Raw genomic sequence first — 24,246 nt, forward strand, 5'->3', positions numbered from 1 at the left:
CCCCAAATCAAAAAAACACAGCTCAGTTAATTTACACCATGATCCATTGTTAATGTTTTAAGCACCAATGAAAGTAAGCAATCAAGGGGCACAATCCACCTCAAATACGTGATAAATGGGTCGATCTTTATTTCAAAGCTGTAATGAGTGCTTTAAGAGCAGCAGTGGTAAAAGCAAGCTGGAAGAATGAAGTAGCCACCAAGGAAAGAATAACCTACATCACAACAGAAATCTGCACTATACAGCAAAAAAAGATGGCCATCAATCAAAATGAAATGGTGCATTAATCCACCATCCATTGTTTGGGTCAGTATTCTTCTGTTAGTCCTCTCTTTTTAGGTCTTGCCTAGCGATGCAGCGCATGCGCTGCTTGGCGAGATCTATTGTTGTGGGTTTTGCGTCCGAAGGGGGACAGGAGATGTGTTCTTGCCCGGACAGCCGATGTGCACGCTTACGGCGTCTTGCGCGCTCCCACCGCACTTTCACTTTTGTGCGCTCCAACAATGCCCCCGCTGCACTTGTGACACACTAGTGACTATATTAACGGGATGGCTTTGTTCCTTTAGGGCTCACATTCCTAGAGGGACATCTAAAGAAACTGCCGATCTAATTTATCATTTTTTTTAAAAACTCGCACTGCAACGTTCTCTCCGTGACTCTAGTTCTGCAATGTTCTCTCTATGACTCTCGTGATTTGAATTCTTGTAATACAGATATGTTCCACTCAATTCATGGAGCTCTTTCAACTGTAAATAGGAACATAGAAACAGCAATAACTTTCTAAATAAAAACTAAACAGACGCCCTTTGTATGTGGTACTGTTTCAGCCGGTCCAGGTTTTTTACCAAGACAGCTCTTTGCATACTAGGATGTACAATTAATGTATTCATTTTTTTTATGTGAAACTACCAGACCCAGAATGCATTCCTTGTTACAAAGCCAGGAGTAAGTAGACTTAACATGTCACACTTGAAATGAGGCCACTAAACTATAACAGTCGGCCACAAATGCAGACATGGCTTCTCTATCTAACATTATATTTTATTCGCATTGGCATCTGACATTTAGTATTCGATTTTCAAGGCTCAATATTACATGAGAAGCTCATTACTTTTTTACCCCAGAGAAAGATACACATGAAAGTGGGCGTGCAAGCCCCAACTAGCCTGCTGTGAGCCGACAGGCTGGGAAGAAACTGGAAGCATTTACTGTACAGGTAAGCCAGTGCCTGGTCTAGGTTTCGGCGTGACGTCACCGTGGGCCAGTCACCTGACCCAGGAGTGTGCCACAATGTCTGTGTGGGCGGAGCCAACAGGAGAGGAAGCTACTTGTTGCATGGGAACAGGTAAGAGACCCTACTGCACCAACTGTGTCCCCCGCACATGCAAAATACAACACCCTTTGTTTAATGTTTACCGCATACTCACAGAGGGACACTTATACTGTCCGCTCAAAGCACTGTTAGAGCTGTTGTCTCTCTCCCTACCCTCCTGGGGATCTGATCTTAAAGGGCGGCTCTTTGGGGGAGGTTTCTCTCCGAGTAGGGAAACAAGCATTTGCAATGCAATAGGTCTCGCATTTACACACGTTTAAGCTATTGGCATTGTAAATGACACTGCCTTTTATTTATGTTTTAAGAACAAAAACTATGCTTTTGCAACTCATGTAACTATTCTCCAGCATCTATTTGGCCGTAACCTACACAGCTGGTCTTCTGACATTCTTTTCCTCGTCTCCCCGTTTGTGTCTTCTTCCCTCCCCCTCCCTCTTATGATCCTTTGATTCAAACTGATATAAGTATGTAACCCGTAACTCGCCGATTCAACTGATGTAAATTACAAAACTGTGTGTACCCACCACAGAGCCTGAGCAACCTTGACGGATGCCCGGTGGAGCTGTCCTATGCAGCTATAGAGGAGTCTGGCCCCTTGGCCGTCACCTACCCAGCCGGCCATCTGACATGGTTTTTCCTCGTCTCCCCGTTGTCTCCTTGTCTCCCACTTTGATGGAACAATGACTACGCCCCCTGGGCGGATGACAAATCTGTTTGTACCTACAGCGGAGACCGAGCAACATTGGCCGATGGCCGGTGGAGCTGTCCTATGCAGCTATAGTGGAGTCTGGCCCCGTGGCCGTCGCCTACCCAGCCGATCTGACATTGTTTTCCTCTTCTCCCCGTTCGGGTCTCCTTCACTCCCCCTCCATCTGTGATTCTTTGATTCAAACGGTTGTAACTATGTAACCTGTAACTCGCTGTTTCAACTGATATAAGTATGTATCCTGTAACTTGCTGATCCTCAGGTAAAGCGCTCTGATACCTCCGGGTCTAGCCAGCGCTATATAAAACTTTGCAAATAAATAGTTAAGTATTTTCTGAAAGAGTTGCCCCATTTGTTTTCTCACTTCTATTTTCCCTCACTGGGACATTACCTTGGTGCTCACGTTCCTGATTTGAGCATATGCACAGCTGTCCTTTGCTGTTGCTTAAATTAACACTGTTTTTTTATCTCCCCCTACCTCCGGTCAGCATTTTGGTGAACTTTAGCTTTCTCTTTATCCTCCTCTCATCACATATATCCAGATAAGCTGGTTCTTAGAACCAGGTCTCCCTTTTGTCAAAATGCTTCTCCCCGTTTAATGTTGGAAACATGCATTATTCTACCAACTTTCTAACTGCCTCCTCATCCCACCAATGATGAGGAGAGACTGCGCTTCCTGGCACTGTATTGATGATATCAACTCTAGGGAAATGATTGGTTCAAAAATGGTGTCACAACTCAGAAACGAGCTATTTCTCCTGGTTGTTGCTGTGCATCATGATCTGCTACATTCTTGCCGAGGAGCGTCGTAAAATCATCCGCGGCCATTCCACCAGGGCGAAGGTCCTATCCTCTGCAGTTTCCAGAGGTTTCTGTCCTGGGCATGTCTGCTGACAATGCAGACTTCAGCCCATACCTTGAGTATGGACTCTGGAGGTTGCAGGTATATTTTTTTATTCAGATCTTTGCTGCAGGACATCTTGTTTGGGGTACTGCTTACTGATTCATGTATCAATCCGTTAAAAGTGTCAATCGGAACAAGTTGCTTTCCTTCTGCAATTATCTTTTTGGTGGATACCTGGTCTGCCTGTAGATTCCTCACGATCCATCCCATCTCCCCAAATTGAGGACTGGTCATAGATGCACTGCAACTTCTGTAAATCATGACTGCCTCCTCTGTTTCTTAGAGGACATGAAGAAGGGACTGCAATCTGAAATCGGTGTGCTGGGGTGGTGGAGGGTGGGTACCTTTTTGAACAGAAGAGCTATTGCAAATGTTCTGGCTCCACCTGCTCCCTGGAGGGATTCAAGAGGTGAGGAACTTACAGGGAGATGATATGTACTCAAAAGATGATTACTGAAGTTAAATCTTTTATTTGTTGAGTTTTATTTGAAAGTGAGGAAAATGAAATTCTGTCTACTTTCCATTTAGAGTTTTTTTTTGTTTTAAAGTTATATGATACTATGTTGAGATCTTCAGTTCCTATTTCATTATTATCACTAAGGTACAAGTGATTTAGATTACGTTTTTACGGTGACCAGATGGCTCCATGTCATTGCTTTTCCATTGCTTTTCCATTGCTAGACTTTGCTTTTACTTATTATTGTTATCAGATGTGTCGGTCCAGTTGACCCAATCAAAATTAACCAAGACTTCAACTCACCCGATGCACTGATATGTAAAAGCTAAGTCCGGGGATGGAAACGTGGTATCCAGATGGCATGGAGCCATCTTTATGCCCAATACATTTTGTAACTCTCCCACCCATAACTTCTAGTAGGTATCCCCAGCATGAAACACTTAGGAATTTGTTGGTGGTCACTGAAGGCCTAAGATGTTCAAAAAGTTAATATGCCCATGAGGAACGTCTTAAAACCATCTTGAACGCCGAAGCAACTGGCGCACTCTTGTTTGTAAGCCACAAAATGCAGCTGTAGCCCGAGCAGACAATGTAAGGGTTCTTTTTTTATTTTGGATATTTTACCGCTTTTAGTATCTAGATTGGTTGTGCATGCAGTCTAAATCCTATTTAACAAATACCATTGAACTGTGCATATTGCCGATGGCAGGATTTCTGTTCATGCCAGCATGTTTGGATTAAAAGTAGGAAGAGAAAATAGAAGAGCACTCTTGTTTTTTTACGGAGTATTTTTGATAAACTGGGCGTAGAATGCTTTTGCTTTATTAATTGATCACAATCACCAGCGCTTTTATTCAGCTGTTGCTACCTTCATTTTAAGTCTGGTTGATTATGTACTGCCAAGACTTGTGTTCTGAACCATTTCAGGCGGTTTGTTGTCTGGTTCCTATTCCTTGTAGCGAGCATGCTGTGTGCCCTAATTCATAATTTAGAATCGTGCTTGCTTTATCTAATGGCTGCCGCCCAAGTTTAAGTAATGCGGACTTTCCAAATACTGAAATGGTTTCGTTATGTTTTCCTGACCGAATAAATGCTAATTATTCTGCTGTCAGCGGGATCGCATTCAGCAAAGAGTAAGTTGGCAAGGAAGTATCAGCCCACACTCCCTCCCCGTGTCTGTGGTAGGAAAGCGGATAGCTGTGTGTTTACATGGCCCACGCTGTTGCCTTGACAATGCCAGTGCGTTAAGCAGGTGTGCCCAGGGTAGTCCGTGTCGTGGGAGTTAAAGATTGAGAACGTGAAGAGCTCTCCCAGTAGCAAGCGAATGTGCGCACCTGTGTACTAATCCTCCGAGAGCACAAGGACTGCTGGGCTCAAAGGTGAGACATCCCCCCCCACGAGAGAGGGAAAGAATTAATGGTCATTCTCTGAAAATCTTGCAGTACTGAAGTGGCAGAGGATTTGAGACAACTTCTGAGAGCAAATGTCTGTGGAAGAATAGTCTGTCATACCAGTGGGACCTCCAAACTGAAATTAGCTTTTAACATTTAATCTCGTGCAAGGTGTCTAAAACATTGATGTGCAAGCTGAAGCTTCGAGCAGCCTGTGAATGCTTGTGTGTACACTTCAAGCAGTTCTGAAAGGGGTGCAGGCGCAAAAAAAGCCTTGCTGGAGGGGAGGGGAGTTGGCATAGTTGCTGTTGCTCTGAATATACTCAGTGTGGAGTTTTTGTCTCTGTGCTGTAGTCTTTGCCAAGGAAGTGCTGCCTTTATTCTCAACTTTGAGAGGAAGTTTTCTTTAGAAGAAAACTTGAACCGCCGTTATATCCTTCCCTCCCCAAAATCGAAATGTTGCTGTTGCTATGTTTACCAAGATCCCCTTTTAGCTTGGCATAGACGGAACTCCATTGAAACTTCGGGGAGGTTTGAGATCTGTGCTTTAATCTCTCCGCTACCCTGCGCTGTAGAAACGTGCTGGCCTCTGTACCCCTGCATCACTTGCAGTCTTGTTCCCTATGCCTGTCTTGTTTACTACAACCCACGATGACTGGTTTCTTATCTATTGTCTCCTTATTTGGATTCTCACAGCTGGAGGGGAAGCTCTCCTCTTTAAACAAGAAGATGGAGGAATCTCACCTTCATTTGGAGGCCCTGGTGCAGAGACGGGACCGAGAGAACCAAGAGTGTGAGGTCTTGGTGGCCATGCTGAGATCCGACGCGGAGTCTGCTCACAATAACCAGTTAGTACATTCTGAGTGTTGTGAAGAGCTATTTAAATCCCCTCTGGGGCTACAAAGAGATTGGCTCTGTGGTGCTGGGGTTACGAACTCTTTACATGGTGTTGGAATGCAACCTATTATCTTTGCTGTGAGATACAGGTCTTTAACCAATGGATACAGTTCAAATTTGACTATGAATGTGCAGGGAGTGCGAATTGTTTTATCTGTTCAATGGCTTTACAGACAGTTTGGGTACTAGTAGCCTGAGGGTGGTATTATGTAGGGTGATCTTCTATTCTCACTTGGATGATTGACAGTCTGTGAAAATCAAGGGCAGCGCCATCTGTGATAGGACAGGGAAGTCAGGGCCGTTGTACGTCTGAAAAAATATATACAACCCACTAATCCCACAAACAGCCTGGGGTTTTTCCAGCACCTTTGCACATGCAATGTGGGCTGATTGGATTGGTTGTAATTGTATGAAATTACCGTCTTTATCAGAAAAACTGTTAACCAGTGGTTAAGCATTGGAAGTAGCCTGGCTGTGATTAAATAGAGGTAGCAAGAATGTGGCGTGGCAGAGGTGTATGTTACTGCATAAATGCATTAATTTCCAGGTGGGCGGTAAGAGTGTAAAGACTTGTGCCTCCTTGAATGCCGAGAGGGATGGCAGTACTTTCAGCTGCATGTTGAGAGGACACCAGCACAGGTTTCCAATATCTTGCAAAACCTTGGATCTCTTCAGTAGTTTTTGTGTAACTGCCTTTGTGTGGAACATTGGAATGTATGTGTGTTTCTTGACCAGCGGTGGTGGTCATAAGCAGATGACGGTGTGAATTTAGGTCTATCATGCTGTGTTGTCTTCCAGACACTGAAGCAGAACTAGCTTTATCCTGTAAAATCTTCACATGCTACCTATGCATTGTCCTACACATAATAAACCGGGCCTGGGTGATTCGATGGGCCCCATGTACACTTTGCATTTTCTTGAGATCTTCGGAGCATGTGCTCTAGTTGTTGCGTATGCACCTTTTTACGGTCCATATTGTCTACGATTTAGACGGAAGCTAACAAACTCTTTTTTTCTTCCTCTCAGAAAGTCGTGGCAGGATTCTTACCAGCGAGTCATGAAGCTCTTCACAGAGATGGTGAGATCCACTATAGCAACGGAGGACCTGATCAGTAGGAAGGTTGGCTTGTGCCTGGATGACAGCTTGGCGTCCGCTGGTGCCGGGAGTGACTCTGCGAATGTGGGAGAATCCCTGGGAGGTGCTGATGAAGAGGTGGAGCAGGATAACAGTAAGAGCACTATGTTCTACACATGCTAAGTGGTAACCTTAGCAGCACACGGGGAAATGGATGCACCCAGTTATGTCTGCATTGCTACCAAAATACTTAGATATTGATGTCGGAGGTAAGTCCCATAGTCATCGTTGTTAATGGAATTGTATGAAGTCTGATGAGCTTCTTGCCAGACGCATGTTTCACGTTTAGTCCCACGAACAATCTAATGAGTGCAAGAGATTGTTGGACGTTGTTGCTTTTAGTAGAGGACATTCAATTGGGGCTATTAAAATCAGTGCCCACTATCCCCAACGTCAGATCGTTTGCAGCGGCACCGCGCCCCCACCAGTCAGAAATGACTGCTTCAATTTACAGGTCACTTCTTGCTCCTCTCGTCCCATGCCTCATTGTCGAATCACTTCCTAGTTTCAGTGTCCTGCTACCTTCAGGGCCCCTAGTATGTTGTTCACAGCTTTCCTTTTCCCTGAGCCGTCCAGCTCCCCTCACTGGCCTGTTCATTTCCCTCACACGAGGAGGAATCTGCGCCCTTGTAACTTTCTGGGACTGTCGTTGCAGGTGAACGGCTGCCGGGAAGTCCCGACGGCGAGACCATGGCGGACCACAGCCAGCTGTCCACCCTGACTGACGAGGGCTGTGAGCTCTCGGAGCACCTCTGCGAGAGCCTCTTCGGCACCCCCGAGCTGCTGGCGGAGAGCGAGAGCCGGATCCTGAAGATAAGCCGGCGCCTGCGCACTGCCGTGGAGCGGCTCCTCGAGCTGGTTCGGGACTCCTCTAAGCAGGTGAGCGAGACTGAGAGTGCAACATGGGCATGCATTGGCGACGCCGCGGTCATGTTTGCAGCTCCATGGGATCAGCAGATCTTCCCTCTTCTGTTAGAAAACACAGGCATCCAATTGCTTTGTAACAGTAGAGCTTCTGCTTATGCGTCAATTACTACGAGTTAAAGGGCCTTTGATTATTAGGTCGAGCATTCGAGACCTCTTGTATATACTTTAGTATATATGTGTGTATATATATATATATATATATATATATATATATATATATATATATATATATATATATGTATATATATATATGTATATGTATATGTATATGTATATATATATATATATATATATATATATATATATATATATATATATATATGTGTGTGTGTGTACTTTGTGGGTCTGGAGATCAGCCCTAGGACTTGTCTGCTTCCGCTTAGGGACCTTTTTTTCTGTTCAGCTGCCTCTGTTTAACTGTCTTGATAGAAAACAACCAGCAGAAGTCAGTAAAATACCAGAATTGCTTTCTGCTGAGGGACTTTATTTTATTTTTCTGGCAACTGCCTCTATTTAACTTTCTTGATAGAAAACGACCTGCAGATGTAAGTAAAATGCCAGATTCACTTTAGCATTCTCTAGATTCCAGTCCATAGAAATGAGCACCTGTAGACAATAATATTTTTTCAAATTTTGTATTTTCAGTGATATGACCACCAAAGGCCCTTATTTTATATTAAAAACAGAGCTTTGGACTATACCATTTCCTGCTGAAAAGCAATATTTCTTTCCATGTGTTCCCGTACCTGGCGTGTCACGCAGTTTGGTGCTTACTTTCCCTCCATGTTAAAGAACAGATGTTTCAGCACCCAAGCCAGGGCCGGACTGTCAGGGCCGGCGCTAGGCATGGGCAGCGTGGGCAGCTGCCCAGGGCCTCGCAGCCAGGGGGCCTCGCGCTTTCAAATACTTCAGAGTTTGGAGGCCCAGGGGGCCCAGAAGGCCCAGGAGGCCCAAGGGATTGAATCATTATCTGCCTGCCGGTCCGTCTCTCTTGGCCTAATCGCTGCATCTGCATGAGGATAGCAGCGATTAGACAGGTCATTCAAGAGCCCTCCCGTCTCAAGTGCGCCCTGCCCCTGGTTGAATAAGAAGCAGGATATACTGCAGGGCGCTAAAGGAAAGATAGAATGACGGCGCCTCACACTGATGAAAACAGCTCAGCTCATCCAGGACTAGTGAAATTGAGCACAGAGTAAATGAAAGGGGTATGAAAGACGGAATCAAGTGAGAGGGGGCGGGGGGAGCAGATAGGTGTGATAGCAGCCAGACAAGAGGTGCAGGAAGAGGAGCACAATCAGAATGTAAAATTGGCTGGACTAGGGCTTTCAGTGTGCTAGGTCCCTCGAGTCTTTACCTGGTGGTAAATTAAAATCGATATTGAAACAGGCCCCTACCGGACCCTATATTCATGTCCTTTACTTTACCTACAAAAACAATGATCCTGTATCAGCACAATAATTGTATAACACAGTGGCCGGGTTGGACATTAGGGCAATCAGGCAGTGTGTAATGGTCCAATCTGCCAGGTTAGTATTTGACCTGTTTTTTGGGCTGTTTGCCTGCTTTATGGTCAGATGAACATGTTTTTAATGTTGATTTTCATGATATTAAAACAAACATTGCCTGCAGCAAAATCAAATCTTTGCAATCTCTCATACCTTACAAAAAACGTAAACAGCATGTCTTTACAAGTTAAAAACTGCCCTAATTTTAACACTTTTTCTAGCTAACTAATTCACTAATGGGGGCCACTTTTATTTTTGTGCTGGGCCTATTTCCTGACCCTATGAGGTCACTTCCTGTCAGGTCAAATCTTATGCAAATTATAGGGGCCTCGCATGTTCCTAGTCTGCCCGGGGCCCCAAAAATCCTAGGCCCGGCCCTGCGGACTGGTTACCGTGCAGTTGTGTGTGCTGCCGAGCTGGGGGCTAATTTCTCTGTGGTGGGCGCTTATTTCGTTGATGGGGACCTGCGTGCGCATTGAAATGAAAAAAGCAAAACGAATTTCGTTTTTCACACGCAGGTCCCTATCAACGAAAACAGCCCCCAGCTCGGCAGCACACACAACAGCCCGGTAGCCAGTCCGGCCCTGACCCAAGCTAATGTGCTGCATAGCTAATTACATATAAGGTCCCAAAGGCGAGGCTGATTGCATTGCAAATGCATGTTTTTTTAAAGCAGTTTGTTGTAACAGCAATTGTATAAAGGTGACTTTCATTTGCAAGTCATTGAAATTAAAATAAACATTTATTTGTACATTGATGTTTAGAATCATATGTACATTAGTGTTTGCAGAACATAAATATTGGTTATGTAGGATTATTCTTCAGGGTGGTTACACTATAATTCGCACACCACTATTCGAGTCACTGCAGCTTTAATACAATATCAGAGTTTGGATTCTATAGCATTGGATTGAGTATTTTACAAATATGTAATCAAATAAACAATCTACTTCGCCACTCTTAAATCAGGACAGTCTGTGGTGATGAGAGGAAGTGATGGTGCTCAAAGTACTTTTTGGTCCTAAAGAATGTCGGCAGCTGGCAGACTGTTTTAGGTCTGTATTTGAAATGTATTTTAATTAATTTGTGTTTTTTTAGCCACATTAAACCGTTGCAACATGAAAACAATGTTGTGCAACATAAATACTCAATGCCTTTAAGATCCCATTTTGGAATTGTATTTTCTTCATTGGTGTTGAGCAATTTGTTTTTTTTAACTTTTTTCTTATTCGTGCTTTACACATTTTTCACTCCGTCTTCAGGGTTTGGTGCCCTTAAAGCTCAAGGTTCGTGTTGCCTGAGGCCTTGTAGTTATTTTCACAACGGCGCTCTACCCAGTGTGCCTGCCTTCTGTGGTCTAACACAAGCTGCAACTCAAAGGTCTTTTCAAGATCCTTCGGACTGAACTTTGCTTGGCAAATACAGTGGGTTTCAGCTGAGGCTCTCTCTAATCTTGGTGGGTTAGTAGGCTTCCACTCTTTGCACATTGGTCTGGTTTTACCTCTTAGAACCTGTGTTTCTGTACGAGGTTTTGCCTGTGACACTGCATCAGGGACTTTACCCAGGGGTCTGTTTTTAGTCCCACTTGCCATTGCTCACATCATGGAATAGATTTTTGGTGATCCTGGGTTTGAACCCCCTTGATGAACATCTTTGTTTGGTGACTTTCACCTTTGATGACTTGAGTCTTTTTCGGCCTTCTGTCCCGTACACATTTTTATCCTCTGGCAGTTTAACACTTGGGATCGCTGGCACTCTAATCACCATGGTTTTGTTGCAGATGTTTTGTATCATTTCCAGCCCTCTACAGGTGGGATTTTGCCTTATCATGATTGACTTTCCTGTTGAAGTTTGCTTTCGGGCCTGGCCAAGAATAAAACGGAGATGGTGTCCCTATCTTTACTAGCTTCCTGACCATTGTTTTCTGACCTGTTGGCCTCTAAGTTTGTGCTTTTGCTCTCTCTTTTAGATGCATCCAGGCGACCTGCGATTTCTCAGATTGTTTTACCACATTTCTGACTTTTTTCAGTACGACCCTTATTCTATTTATTTGACCTTTTAGAGTGATGTTTAATCCTTGCAGTGCCATGGCCTCTTAAAGAGACAGTCTATAGACCTTCAGTTTCCATTTGCTAGCTTTCTCTATAGACTTGTGATTCCATGTATCTGTTGAAAGGAACCAGGTGTTCTTTTTCATCTGCACCTTGGGTGTTTGTATGGCCTCCAGGTTTACCCCTTTTAGACATCTGTTTCCCACTACATTCTCGAAGATCCTCACAGCCCTACTCCTGTACAGTGTTACTGTGCGTCTTGGCATGTGTGACCTATCTTGATTGACCACATTTCATCTTTTTAGTACCGTGGTGTTCTGCCACTGTGCCTATGGCTTCTGGATGCATGTCTCTGGCTGCATCTAATATTCACAGTGTTCTTTCTTAGTACAGTGCTGTATTGTGTACCCTGATTGTAATAATTCTTTTTCTCACTCACTGACTACGGGGAGTGTACTGAACAACCTCCATTTGGACCACATCTCTAGTTAGTTTTATTTTTGTTAGAAACTCCGAAATGAAGGTTTAGTAGTGTGTCTTTTAATCCTGTTCCTTACATTTTTGCCATATCGCTGCTCTGCTTCTGTCTGGCGGACTGGATACAGAGCAGCATCCTATTTGACATAGACTGTTTAGGACTCATACCTTCCGTTTTCCTCCGAAGTTCTCTTTTTATTTTTTTGATTGACACTTCTACATCTAATAGTAAGCAAAGTAATTGTACAGAGTTCCCCAGAGTGAGCCGACTAAATGGCTCAAACTAACCTTTCTCTCATTGAGTATGACAGGGAAAGTGAATGATGTGAACCCTTTGCGGAATTAAGGATACCTCACACAAGTCACCGGTTGGACGACTACTGTCATCCCATCCGATGACCGTCCAGCGTCATCATTGGTTTCCTGCTCCTGCGACAGGCTGGCGGTGCAATGCCCGTCGGGCAGCACGAAGTGCTGCACTTTGGCGGAGTTCTTTTATTCCTTTGCCAATGGGTGTGTGAGTGTGAGGGGCCTAAAAAAGTGCAATAGTGAGCGTGAGTGTAGTCTAAAAAAAGTCAGTAGAGTCCATTAAACAAAGTTTTAATAGCATGGCTCACTGCTTTATTAAAAAGGAAATTAAGCGGTATTGAGGCGTGACGGGTAAGGTAATCAAGCCTCATTCAACCCTTAGTGTGAGTGTGGTCGACATGTTTCTTGCCTCTAAGGCAATTCATCAGGACCAAAAGTGCTCATATAATTGCTTGCGGTCCCTCAATAATAAGAGGAATCGAAAATACGACCTGGATATTGTCGTAGAATAACCCTTTCTTTATGGACCTCCCGGGAACTAGGAAGGAAACAAAAAAGGAGGTTATAGTTACTGCTATGTCTGTTGCCCGAGTACATCATAATGTGCCAAAGGAACGTGCTAGTGATGTATAACGGGATGTTGAGAGGATTGCACAGACCCCGTCAGTATGTGGCATTCATGTGAGAGAGTAGGTTAGAGGATAGAGCCAGAACGAGGTAATACTGCGTCCTGTATGTGGCTGGCATGCTCTAAGGGTGGCATGCATCATAGTTATTGCCTTTATCGCGTCACACAACATGCCATGTGTTGTGTCTAAATCACACAAGCATCAGTGAGTGTATTTGACCCCACATAGTAAGGTGACGTGAGGAATTTAAAAAAACATATTTGTAAAACAGCAAAACAGCAAAAGAAAAGAACCATTTGACACTCTGTAGATTGATATCGGTGAAAGGTGACTAGCACCGGTGTGGGAAACGTATTCAGCATAGAGCACCATGCTCAAAGGGAAGGAGTAGACATTAGGAATCTTACCCGCTATTCCCGTATGAAGATTCCACAGGCTGACCTGGTGGGGCCAGCAACAAGTGTGGAGCACCTAAAAACGAGTAAGAGTCACCGCAGGGTCAGGTGGTGATTGAGCGGCGCGGCTTACCGTTTTGTGAAGTGCTGCTTAGAGTCCAGCCGCGGCGGTCACAATAAAGCGCACGCGGAGGTCCTCAAGGGGGGTCAGGGCACCTTACCTCATAAGTTGCTGGCAGCCGGCTTCTCGACACCTACCCCACCCACGTCACGATGATAGCAGGACAGCCGGTGCACTCGCGAAGCTCCAACCGACTCATATGAGAGCGAGTTGCGCGGGCGCCATGGGGGCGTGTCCGTTAAGTTGCTAGGTAACGTAACGCGAGTGTAGAGAGCGAAGATGCTCCTGCTCGGCTAGAGAGGTAAACATAGGCGCCATCTTGGAAAGGGAAAATAGTCACCTAAAACGCAATGGTGATTACTGGGAACAGGACAATAAAGTCCGAATCAGGAACTATCTGGCTAACGACGTCCAAGGCACCGCATCATTAAGACCCAGTTCATCGGTGTGTAAACGATGTACCCATCTCTGTTCTAGTCTAAAGAGGGCTTGTTGGCTTATGAAGTAGTGTGGCTCACTGGTGTGAAGTAGTGTGGCTCACTGGTTAGAGGCGGCAGACCCGAGAGCAGAGGACGGCCCGGGACCAGGGTTCGATTCCCGACGCGGCAGGTTTCTGGACCAGGGTCAGCGGACTCGATAATTCTCTCGCCTCGGTGCCCACTCTGATCAGCGATCACACTCGGCAACTCTGGGCACTAGCTTGCCTCATCTTCACTAACGGCCCCACCAGACCGCCGGGGATGCCTGGTCTCACCCTGGAGATACCCAAGGAGATAAAAAAATAGTACAAACCCCTCTAAGGTCATCTTTAGGGTATGTAAGGACCTTACCAGTAAGAGGACGGACACTGTTACTATTGAGCCCTCCTTGGCGCATTGCGAGGATTTAGCCTCGTTTTTTGTTGAAAAGGTGGAGGCCATCTACAGGTCATTTTCTCAGCTTCCCATCAGGGAGGAAATGCCTACATCTATGGCCCCAAAATCATTGATAACCATCCCTAGTCCGACTTGGGATGAGTTTTTAGCTCTGACAACTAAAGTCAAATCCGGTTCTCCGGATGATCCTTTGCGACCCGCTCAATTCCGGGAACTTGCTGAATGCTGCTATCCTGCCCTTCATGATCTCATCAACATATCTTTCAGCTCCGGCAGTGTTCCCAAGGCCTGGAAGCAGGCTATGGTCATTCCGATCCTTAAGAAACCTACCCTCGATCCGACTAAACCAGAACACTACCGGCCCATTTCCCTTCTTCCTTGGCCAGCCAAGCTAGCGGAAGCTCATGCTAACCGCATTCTATCTGCTTACCTGCAAGAAACGAATCTACTGGATATTTCCCAGAATGGATTCCGTGCAGGTCATAGCACCGAAACAGCTCTCTTGGCTGTGGTGGAACACATAAGGAAGATGTTGGATCAGGGTCAGACGGCGGCACTGATCCTTTTAGATCTCAGTGCCGCTTTCGACACGGTGTCCCATCAGATTTTATTACATCGTCTGATGGAGGCTGGAGTCGGAGAGACGGCACTCGAGTGGTTCCGCTCTTTTCTTAAGGATCGAGGTTTTAAAGTGTCCACCCCCCCTTTTGTTTCTGCGTCACGTCCTATTCTTCAGGGTGTTCCCCAAGGTTCGGCTCTTAGCCCCACTTTATTTAATTTGTATGTTCAGCCTTTGGCGGAGGTAGCCCACAGTTTTGGTCTTTCCTTAGTGTCATACGCCGATGACACGCAGCTGGCGGTGGCACTAAATGGAGACTCCAACATGGACGCCTCCACCTTCCAGTCAGCGTTAAAAGCTGTTTCTGGCTGGATGGCGGACAACCGATTACAACTAAATGCCTCTAAGACCGAGGTCATTATTTTCGGTAAGGAAAGTGGTCTATGGGGAGATCAATGGTGGCCTATTGATCTTGGCCCTGTGCCTACCCCTGTGAGTGAAGTCAGAAACCTTGGGGTGTGGTTCGATGACAAGCTTTCATTTATTTCCCATACCAAACGCGTGGCTGGCGCATGTTTTGGTACTTTGCATGGTCTGAGACCCATTTTTAAATTTTTCGATGCTGAGACAAGACAGATTATGGTCCAGGCTCTGGTTCTTACCAGACTGGACTATGCCAACTCTCTGTTTCTGGGCTTAAATCAGGCCGAACTGTCCCGTCTTCAGAGGGTTCAGAACGCGGCGGCTAGGATGCTTGTCGGCCTCCCGAAATTTGTCTCAGCTCGCCAAACCATCCGCAATCTTCATTGGCTTCCGATTGAGCAAAGAGTTAAGTTTAAAGCCCTCTGCTTAACTTTTAAAATCCTCAACCTAGCCTCTCCCCCGATCCTTGCACAGACTATTCTGCACTATGCTCCTGCTAGAGCTCTTCGCTCTGCCGGACTAAATCTCGCCATAGTGCCTCGCTTTAAAAGGGCTAGAGTGGGTGGTCGCTCGTTTTCAGTGCTGGCGGCTGCTCTTTGGAATTCTCTTCCAGCTCCACTCCGCTCAATTTCAGATCTGCTTCTTTTTAGGAAGACCTTGAAGACTTTTCTCATCTCCACAGTTTAGTTTGTCTCTTGTCTAGCCTTCTTAATCGTGTTGTGTTATTCAGATCTCCAAGCGCCGGGACGCCTCTTAGCTGCGGCATCCGTGCGCTATATAAAAAATAGATAACATAACATAACATAACATTAAGGGACCATCTCTCAGGGAGGCCAGGAAGGGTTTCGCAGCGGTCGAAGCGCGGAGGTACCCCTTCGGGAGTGATTCCTGCGCTATATAAGCACACAATTAATTTAATTAATTAATTAATTAATTAATTCAATTCAATTAATTATTGCTGGTTGACATTCAAGGACAGTCCACCGCATACTCTCTGTAGAGTGGTTGTGCTCTTTGCAGTGTTCATAGAGTTTGGTGTGTTTTGAGGCAGCGGATATTGCTATTGTGCTCCATAATGCGCTGTTTCACAGAGCGCATCGTCATCCCAATGTAGAGCATCTTACAAGGGCACATAAGAACATAGATACACATTGAACTATTACAATTGGTGTGTCTATTAATTGTCCATGTGAAGTCTCTTTGGAGTTCGATGGTTTTTCCCTAGATGGTCTGGGGGCATACAACGCAGGAGCCACAGCGGTAATGCCCAGTGACCGGTGGGAGGTCCCAGAGGGTCTTGACTGGTTGAGTGCTCATTTTCTTGGGGCGGGTATGGATCAGCGTGTCTTTTAGGTTCGCTGTCCTTTTGAATGCAAAGCGTGGGCGCGGTAGTTCCATCCCTGCGGAATTTAGAATGCCCCAGTGTGAGTTCAGTCTTTTTTATGAACGTTGAGTGCTTGGTGAAAGAGGTCACGCATGTAATAGTGTCATCTTGCTCTTTGGGATGAACTTCAAGTAAGGACTCTCTGTTGTTATTTAAGGCTCTTTTGAATGATGTTTTTAACAGTCGTGTAGGGTATCCCCTATCCTGGAGCTTGTGTTGCAGAGTCTTAGCTTCTTGCTTAAAGTTTTTGATGGAGCTGCAGTTTCTCCGTAAGCGGAGGAATTGCCGAAGGGTAAATTATCCCTCAGGGCCCTGGTGTGGTGGCTGTTCTAAGGGAGTAAACTGTTCCTGTCAGTATCCTTTTTGAAGAGGGTGGTGCTGATCGTCGTCGGATCCAAGCAGATGGTTAGATCTAAAAATGGTATAGACGTTTCAGAAATAGTGCCCGTGAATTTTAAGAATGGGTCTTGTTGATTGATCCAGACGCAGAAAGCCTCGCAAGTTGGTCGGTCACCCTTCCAGAACACCAAAATGTCATCGATATATCGACCCCAACAGGTAAGATTTTCTCGAAACGGGTTGTGTTCTGGAGGGTAGATACAGTTCTTCTCGAACGAGGCCATATAAATGCATGCTAGGCTCGGCGCAAAGGTCGAGCCCATCGAGGTTCCACGGACCTGATGGTATAGACTGGATTCGTATCTGAAAAAATTCTCAGTGAGGGCAATGTGTGCCAACTCCATAATGAAGGCTATAGGGGTGGGGGACACCCATTCTTCTTGTCGCATCAGTGAGTCGACCGCCTCTAGCGTGGCTTGTTGTGGAATATTCGTATACAACGCTTCCACGTCTAGGGTCAGGAGAAGGTCGATGTCTTCTCTTCCATCCATGTCATCGATCAGACGCAGGACGTCTCTGGTATCTTGTAAATAAGAAGGGATTAGTTTCACCAAAGGTTGAAAAAAGGCTTCACAGAATTGGGACAGAGCCTCCAACACCGAACCGATACCGGATACGATAGGTCTCCCCGGGACTGGAGTGGTGCCCTTGTGTATTTTGGGGAGGGTGTAAAAATAAGGTGTGACCGGGTCCGTTGTCACCCGGAATTCTGCTTCCTTCTTGCTGATCCACTCATTTGTCTCAGCTTCAATGACAAGAGCCATGATGGTCGTAGTCAGTCGTTTGGTAGGGTCCTCAATAAGAGGTCTGTAATGTGTCGTATTTGCCAATTGGCGTCTACATTCACGGTCATAATCGTCGTAATTTTGTATGACCGTGGCTCCCCCTTTATCTGCCTGCTTAATGACAATGGAGTCATCCTTGCCCAAGGAAATGGATGCTAGTCTTTCCGCAGTAGATAAATTATGGAAAGGTTTGATGGTTGGTTTGTTCCGCATGCTTCTAAGGACCGCTCTCTCAAAAGTCAGGACTTCAGGTGGTATCATCCCATCAGAGGAGGTGAAGGTGGAAGGTTTCCTCAGGCCTGTGTCTTCGCTAGGGGGTTCAGGTCGATTGTCAAAGAAGGCTCGAAGGCGTATTTTCCTGAAAAACTGTTTGAGTTCAATCATTTCCTGGAAAGTATCAGGGGTTGGAGTGGGGACAAATCCAAGGCCTTTTTCCAAAACACTTTTCTCTGTTGAAGAAAGGATTCTGTTTGATAGATTGACGATCAGACTCGTCTCCCTCTGGATGTTGAGCTCCTGGTCTCCATTGCAGTCGGTGCTGGCGTTTGGTCCTGCCACTGTACTCCCTTCTACATCTAATGTCTCCTCAGAAGAATGGTGCAGTTTTTGGTTGCAGCAGCTATGATTAAAACAATAGACCTATCTTTTGCTGCCTGCCTTCTTGAAAGCTTGGCAAGCTTAGGAGTGGCTATGGATAAGTGGGTGTCTCCGTACATTTCTCTAGCTTTCCTTCTAACAGCCTCCCATTTGGTTCTTCGTCCCCTGAATAAGTCTTGCACTTTCCCCAATAGCAACCATTGTAGACTTTTGTCTTTCCCTCTCTTCCTCCAATTGTGAGGGAAAGAACAAAATAGGTCTTGTTTTTAGCGGAAGTAGATGACCGGGCAGTGGCCCTGTTATTTCAACCCTTTTCTGCCCCTGGATAGCCACACAGTTTTGACTAATTCTAAGGACATAGAGGTTCTTTCTCCACATGCCATTGCTTTTGACTCCTTTGCTCCTACTCGATCTTAGAGGTTGAGTTCTGCTCTCATCCCTTTGAGAGGGCAAACTGGAGTGGAAGAAGTGCAGGGAGCAAGACCAGAGAATTATTAAATCATGTGTACCTGTAGTTTTGTATGTGGATTGAGATTTTCTGAGAATTCCCTGAGCATAATGACGATTATATAGTGCACAGATTGCATGTAAAGCTATCCTGTTAAAAACAGCACACACCCCACTCCAAGTATGAACAAATATACAGGAAGTGAAAAATTAACCAGAATGCCAATGTCTATTTAACATGCAATGACTTTTAAAGTCCGCACAGTAAAGCACTTAAATATGCTCATAATCCTACCGGCATGCTTATTTATTTTGTTTTATATTGCGCTAGCTGGACCTGGGGGTAACATAGTGCTTTACAGGTTAAAGAAACAAGTTTACAAGAGCTATAAGAATGTCATCATTGTAGGAGAGTAGGGTCTGCTTCCTATGGTCACCCCCACTTTTTGCTTTACTGGTTTTTGACTTAGATGTGACTGTGGGCTGCTAATGAGACCCCCACAGCACAGATGCACTCTCTAAATTTAACATGTACCCTAGGTACAACCACAATTGGGAATTTGTTCACCTTGTCAGCCCCTTTACTAAGTGTACCCTTGGTACTCAGGGCATAGGTGCAACCAAGGCCTACCAGGGGCTGCAGCATGTATTATGCCACCCCTGGCTGGCCACTCAAATAGACATAACTGGCTGATCATTCAGCTGGGGCAAGGTCGTGTAATCACCCCTTGCTTAGGTGTAATATTTCTATACCTACTACATATAGACACATAGTTACCTATAAGTCACTCCTATGGCAGGCCTTAACAATCCTGAAGGCAGAGTGCTTGGTTATGTGTGAGATGGTGCTCTAGCATGAGCTGAGCCTGTCTGCAGCTTGCGGAACCATGTCCTGATAGCTGTTCTATGATAACGCCATACCCTATACTCTTAAGTGCATTATAATCCTCGCGGTTAATGCTACCTCTGGTTTGGCTTTATCAAAACATGTCGTGTAAGGTGTCATACACTTTGGAATACTATCCCCTCGCCAATTCTGGCGACAGGGGTAGCATTCCACCCTTGTAGAGGGAGAAGACATGTTAGTTCCTACTATCCCGGTTTAAATTAACCAGCGCCCCAGCTTCACAAAATGGATGCTGCTGCCCTACACAAGTCTGACCTCCTGCTGCTGGGAGTCCTTCCAGTCACGGAGGTTTGGACAATAGGTTTCCTGCCTGGAGAGGTGCGAGCACCACCCCAGACAGAAGTTTGTGTATTGGACTGGGACTGAAAAGAAACAGACACTGCCTGGAGCACACTAGGTGCTCCATGCATACCCCAGTTCAAACCGGTTGCTGGGGTACTCCAGCCCCAGCTCTGGCGCGAAACTGGACAAAGGAAAGGGGGTGTAACCACCCTGCTTCCTGGTCCCACCCATAGGAGGGACCTAGTGAGTAAACCAGCCCCCTTTAGTTGTATAAAGGTAGGAGCTGACCCAGGAAACTTTAGATTAATCCTGAAATCGACTTGAAACAAAACTCTGGACCCTTTGACATTTACCTGAGCTGAAGACTGAAGAATCTCCCTTGTGGCCAAGGAGTGACCACCCTGGGCAACCAGGCACCATCCAGCTATTCGACGGCTTGCTTTGTCCCGTTCCCGCCAGAACCCGAGCGCAGAGCCTGACAAGATCCAGACTCCCAGACCTCCTTGACCCCGCTGCACGACTCCAGCACAGCTGAGCACTGTGGAAGGTATCAAGACACGTGGGACCGGACATCTTGGAAAGCCTGCAACTTGCTAACAGCGCAGCTCCTGAGGTATCCTCGAAGCTGTGCACTGGGGACTGAGACACCCCGACACCGAGCTCCACCTGCACCGAAGACCAGCCCTCCACACTCCACGAGATCTGCGTGGGACCCTTCTGCTTGTGTTCTGCTCGATGCGTTGTCCGTTTGCTGGCCAGTTGGCTAGTAGCCCGGTGGCGACGATCCTTTTGAAAATCCTTCGCTGGCCTGGTTGCTCCAGACTGGCCCTTGCTTCCCTGAAAAGGTGAAGTACCTCAGACCCTCCTGATCTGCACCAGAAGCCTTTTCTGTATCCTGCGTGGGTTGCCTTTGCTTAGGCTTGTTGGCTCCGATCTTGAAGTCGACCCCTCGATCTGCGAGAACCTTGGTGGGACAGCTCCTCTCAAGCACCTGGTCATCCTCGACGCCTCCTGGTCCGCGTGACTGCAAAGACCAGCTTCACGACAGCACCTGATTGCTCCTTGACGATGTCTGGTTCCTTCCTGGTTCCACCCGGTCACTGGCTAAGTGACCTAGACTCTGTCCCCTCTGCTTTCAGGTCTTCAACTCCGATCCACCCGGCATCTTCCTTCTGGTCGCCTGCAGCATCTTCTTCCAAGGCTCAATAGGAAACGACTGTGAGAAGTTGGCCTGATATATAATGTTATTTTATTTTATTTATTTTATTTTATTTTTGCAATTTTTAAAGCGCACAAATACCCATACGGGTGTCTCGGCGCTGGTGATCACAGAGCTCCCTAAAGTATGGCGGGGAGTTAGGAGGAAGAGAAGAGCCATGTTTTGAGGCTTTTTCGGAATTTAAGAAGCATGGGAGCGGATTTGATATGGAGTGGGAGGGTGTTCCACAATTTAGCTGTGGCTGTAGTGAAGCACCTGTCTCACCAGGTGGCCTTTTTTGTCCGAGGGACGTTCAGCAAGAAGGCTGCGGAGGATCGAAGAGTCCTGCGTTGCTCCACTGGTCGAAGAGCTTCTCTTAGGAACTTTGGCCCTGAGTTATTAAGGGTCTTATAGGCTATACACAGAGCCTTAAATTTTATTTGACTCCTGATTGGGAGACAATGGAGCTTTTTGATGTGATGGGAGGTGGATGTGAATTTAGGAATAGAAAGTAAGGTTCTAGCCGCCGCGTTTTGCACGGTCTGGAGTTTGTTGAGAACCCCTTCCTGAGCATTCAGAAGAAGTGAGTTGCAGTAGTCCGTTCTTGAAAAGACTAAGGTGCTGATAAGTGTTTTGCCGGCTGACTGTGGTAGGTAAGGAAGGAGTTTCTTGATTTTTTTTGAAGGTGTGAAAGGCAGATGATACAACGGCATTGGCGTGATGGTGGAAAGTCAGCTTATTATCAAAGGTGACTCCTAGGTTGCGGACCTTTACCACTGGTTGGGGGGGGGGGGATCCCAACTCAGGTGGCCACCATTGTGGGGACCATGCTGGCCGTAAGCTCCCGAACGTCATCACCTCCGTTTTGTCGGAGTTAAGTTTGAGGCAGTTTGATGACATCCAGGAGCTTATCGCCTTCATTCCCTCCTGAAAATTGCCTGCAACGCTTGCTCCGTTGTTGTACACCGATAGTACTAGTTGCGTGTCATCGGCGTACGTGGTAAGGGCAATTCCATAGGATTTTATCACCCTCGCTAAGTCCGATACATAGATATTAAAAAGCGTCGGACTTAGCGAGGAGCCCTGAGGAACACCGCAGGGGAGTGAAGGTCTGGGAGGTGAAATTGCCCATTTTGACAGTCTGGGGACGATTGGCGAGGAATGAGGCAATCAGATCTTTGGCTGTACCTCCTATTCCCAGAGCTGAGACACGGTCGATCAGAGTGACATGATCGACCACGTCAAACGCAGCGGAGAGATCTAGGAGTATCAGGACAGCCACCCCTCCCTTGTCCATGGTTGTTCTGATTTCGTCTGCGACTTTCAGTAGTGCTGTTTCTGTCCCGTGTCCTTGTCTAAAACCAAACTGGGTGTCATCAAGCAAATTGTTGTCGTTAATGAATTTCGAAAGTTGAATGTTCATGGACTTTTCGAAAATCTTTGCTGGGAATGGGAGACAGGCGATGGGTCTGTAGCTTGCAGGGAGGAGAGGGTCTAGCGTTGGTTTTTTCAGCAGTGGCTTTATGATAGCCTCTTTCCAGACTGAGGGGTATATACCTGTTGAGAACATAGCGTTGCAGATGGTAGACAACGGGGGGGAGATTGCTTCCGGGATGAGGTTCAGAATAGAAGGGGGGCATGGATCAAGGGGGGATCCGGATTTAGTGCTGGCTACCAGGCGTTGAATGTGATCCTGATCAACGGGGTTGAAAGATAATAAGGTGGGCTGAGTGCCCGTAAGGAGTGCCATCGGAGATGGAAGGGGGGCAGAGTGAGAGAAAGTATGGAAAATGGAGCTGACTTTTTCCTCGAAGAAGCTGGCCAAGGCATCTGCCAGTGACTTAGAGCCTTCTAGGGGCGGCGTAGGGGGGTTGGATAGAGTAGTAACTACCCTGAATAGTTCTCCTGCCAAGTTCTTTGCCTGATTGATTTGCGTGGTAAAGTAATGGCTTTTCTCAGTGGTTATCAATCTTTTGTAGATGGAGAGGGCATTTTTATAGTTCATTTTGTCTGCAGGACTATAATTGCGACGCCACTGTCTTTCAAGGTTCCTGCAGTATTGTTTCTGCATGCGTAGGGCCTCAGTGAACCATGGGGCTGAAGGTATTTTCCTGTTCCGGTGTGATGATTTGAGCGGGGCTAGCTTATTACAGGCCATATCTAAGTTTGTCAGGTAGTTAGAGGATGCTTTAGTAGGGTCATGCTCATTAGGAATATGATTATCCTGCATCATCTCTGCTAATTGAGTTGTATTGATATTTTTCCAGTCTCTGTAGGTTGAACAAGCTGGTGCAGTGAAGCTCGGTTTGGTGGGGTTTGTTTGCACTGTGAAGCAAATGGCTGAATGGTCTGTCCAGATGAGTGGAATTATTTGGGTGACATTTACAAGAGGACTATTAGTAAAGATACCATCTAATGTGTGGCCTGCCTGATGCGTAGGGGAGTTTATTAGTTGCATTAGGCCTGCAGCTGAAAGGTCCGTGAGAAGCTGCATAGTATCGTGGTTGTTCAGAGTGGAATGTTCACTATTCTAGTGAGCACTTTGTATCAGTCCAAACAACCCTTATTGATTGGTTGTAAGTCAACCTTATAGACCAGCTATCCTAGTAGCATGGATATGAGCAGTCTTCGGGCTAAACTCTAGAGGGCGTGTTAAGCCAGCTGTTATACCATCACATATACCCCTTGAACACCAAGTGAAAGGACACCACACAAGTGTTATGAAAATAAACAGTGTATTTATTTAGATCACAACAGCCCTGTACTCTTTATGAGGACAGGGTACTAAGCACACAACAAAACTCTTACGAAAATACTTTAAGTTGCACAATTTACACAAATGCCCGAGGGGCACGGAAAACCATATACTACAAAAGTGGAATGCGAATTTACTAGCAGGTAAGTACTGTACTAATAGGCTTTGGAATCGCTCGGACTACGTTACTGAACCTTCAGATTACTAGTAGGAGGCCTAGGGGACTCGGGTGCAGAGTGTGCACTCTCACGCGGGATGCGGGACAAAGTCTATGGAAGCTAGTAAAAGCAAAGTTAGTGTTCTCGGGCGAACCCGACTAGTTAGGCTGAAAACGAAAAAGGATCTGGACCCTTGGATAGTGAGGCTATGCTGGGGCACCGAAATGCCCAAGTTACCTA

General features: G+C 46.1%; 1 protein-coding gene across 1 annotated transcript in view; it reads left to right on the forward strand.

Annotated features, from left to right (window-relative positions):
* PCNT (pericentrin) overlaps positions 1-24,246 on the forward strand; it is a 1,129,672-nt gene that overhangs the window by 510,433 nt on the left and 594,993 nt on the right. Inside the window, exons 19-21 of the mRNA XM_086956243.1 lie at positions 5,488-5,639; positions 6,715-6,917; positions 7,479-7,702. Coding sequence (XP_086812369.1) covers positions 5,488-5,639; positions 6,715-6,917; positions 7,479-7,702 — 579 coding nt within the window. The remainder of the gene's footprint in view (positions 1-5,487; positions 5,640-6,714; positions 6,918-7,478; positions 7,703-24,246) is intronic.

This window comes from Lissotriton vulgaris, chromosome 2_1, assembly GCF_964263255.1.
Source record: "Lissotriton vulgaris chromosome 2_1, aLisVul1.2, whole genome shotgun sequence".
NCBI lineage: Eukaryota > Metazoa > Chordata > Amphibia > Caudata > Salamandridae > Lissotriton > Lissotriton vulgaris.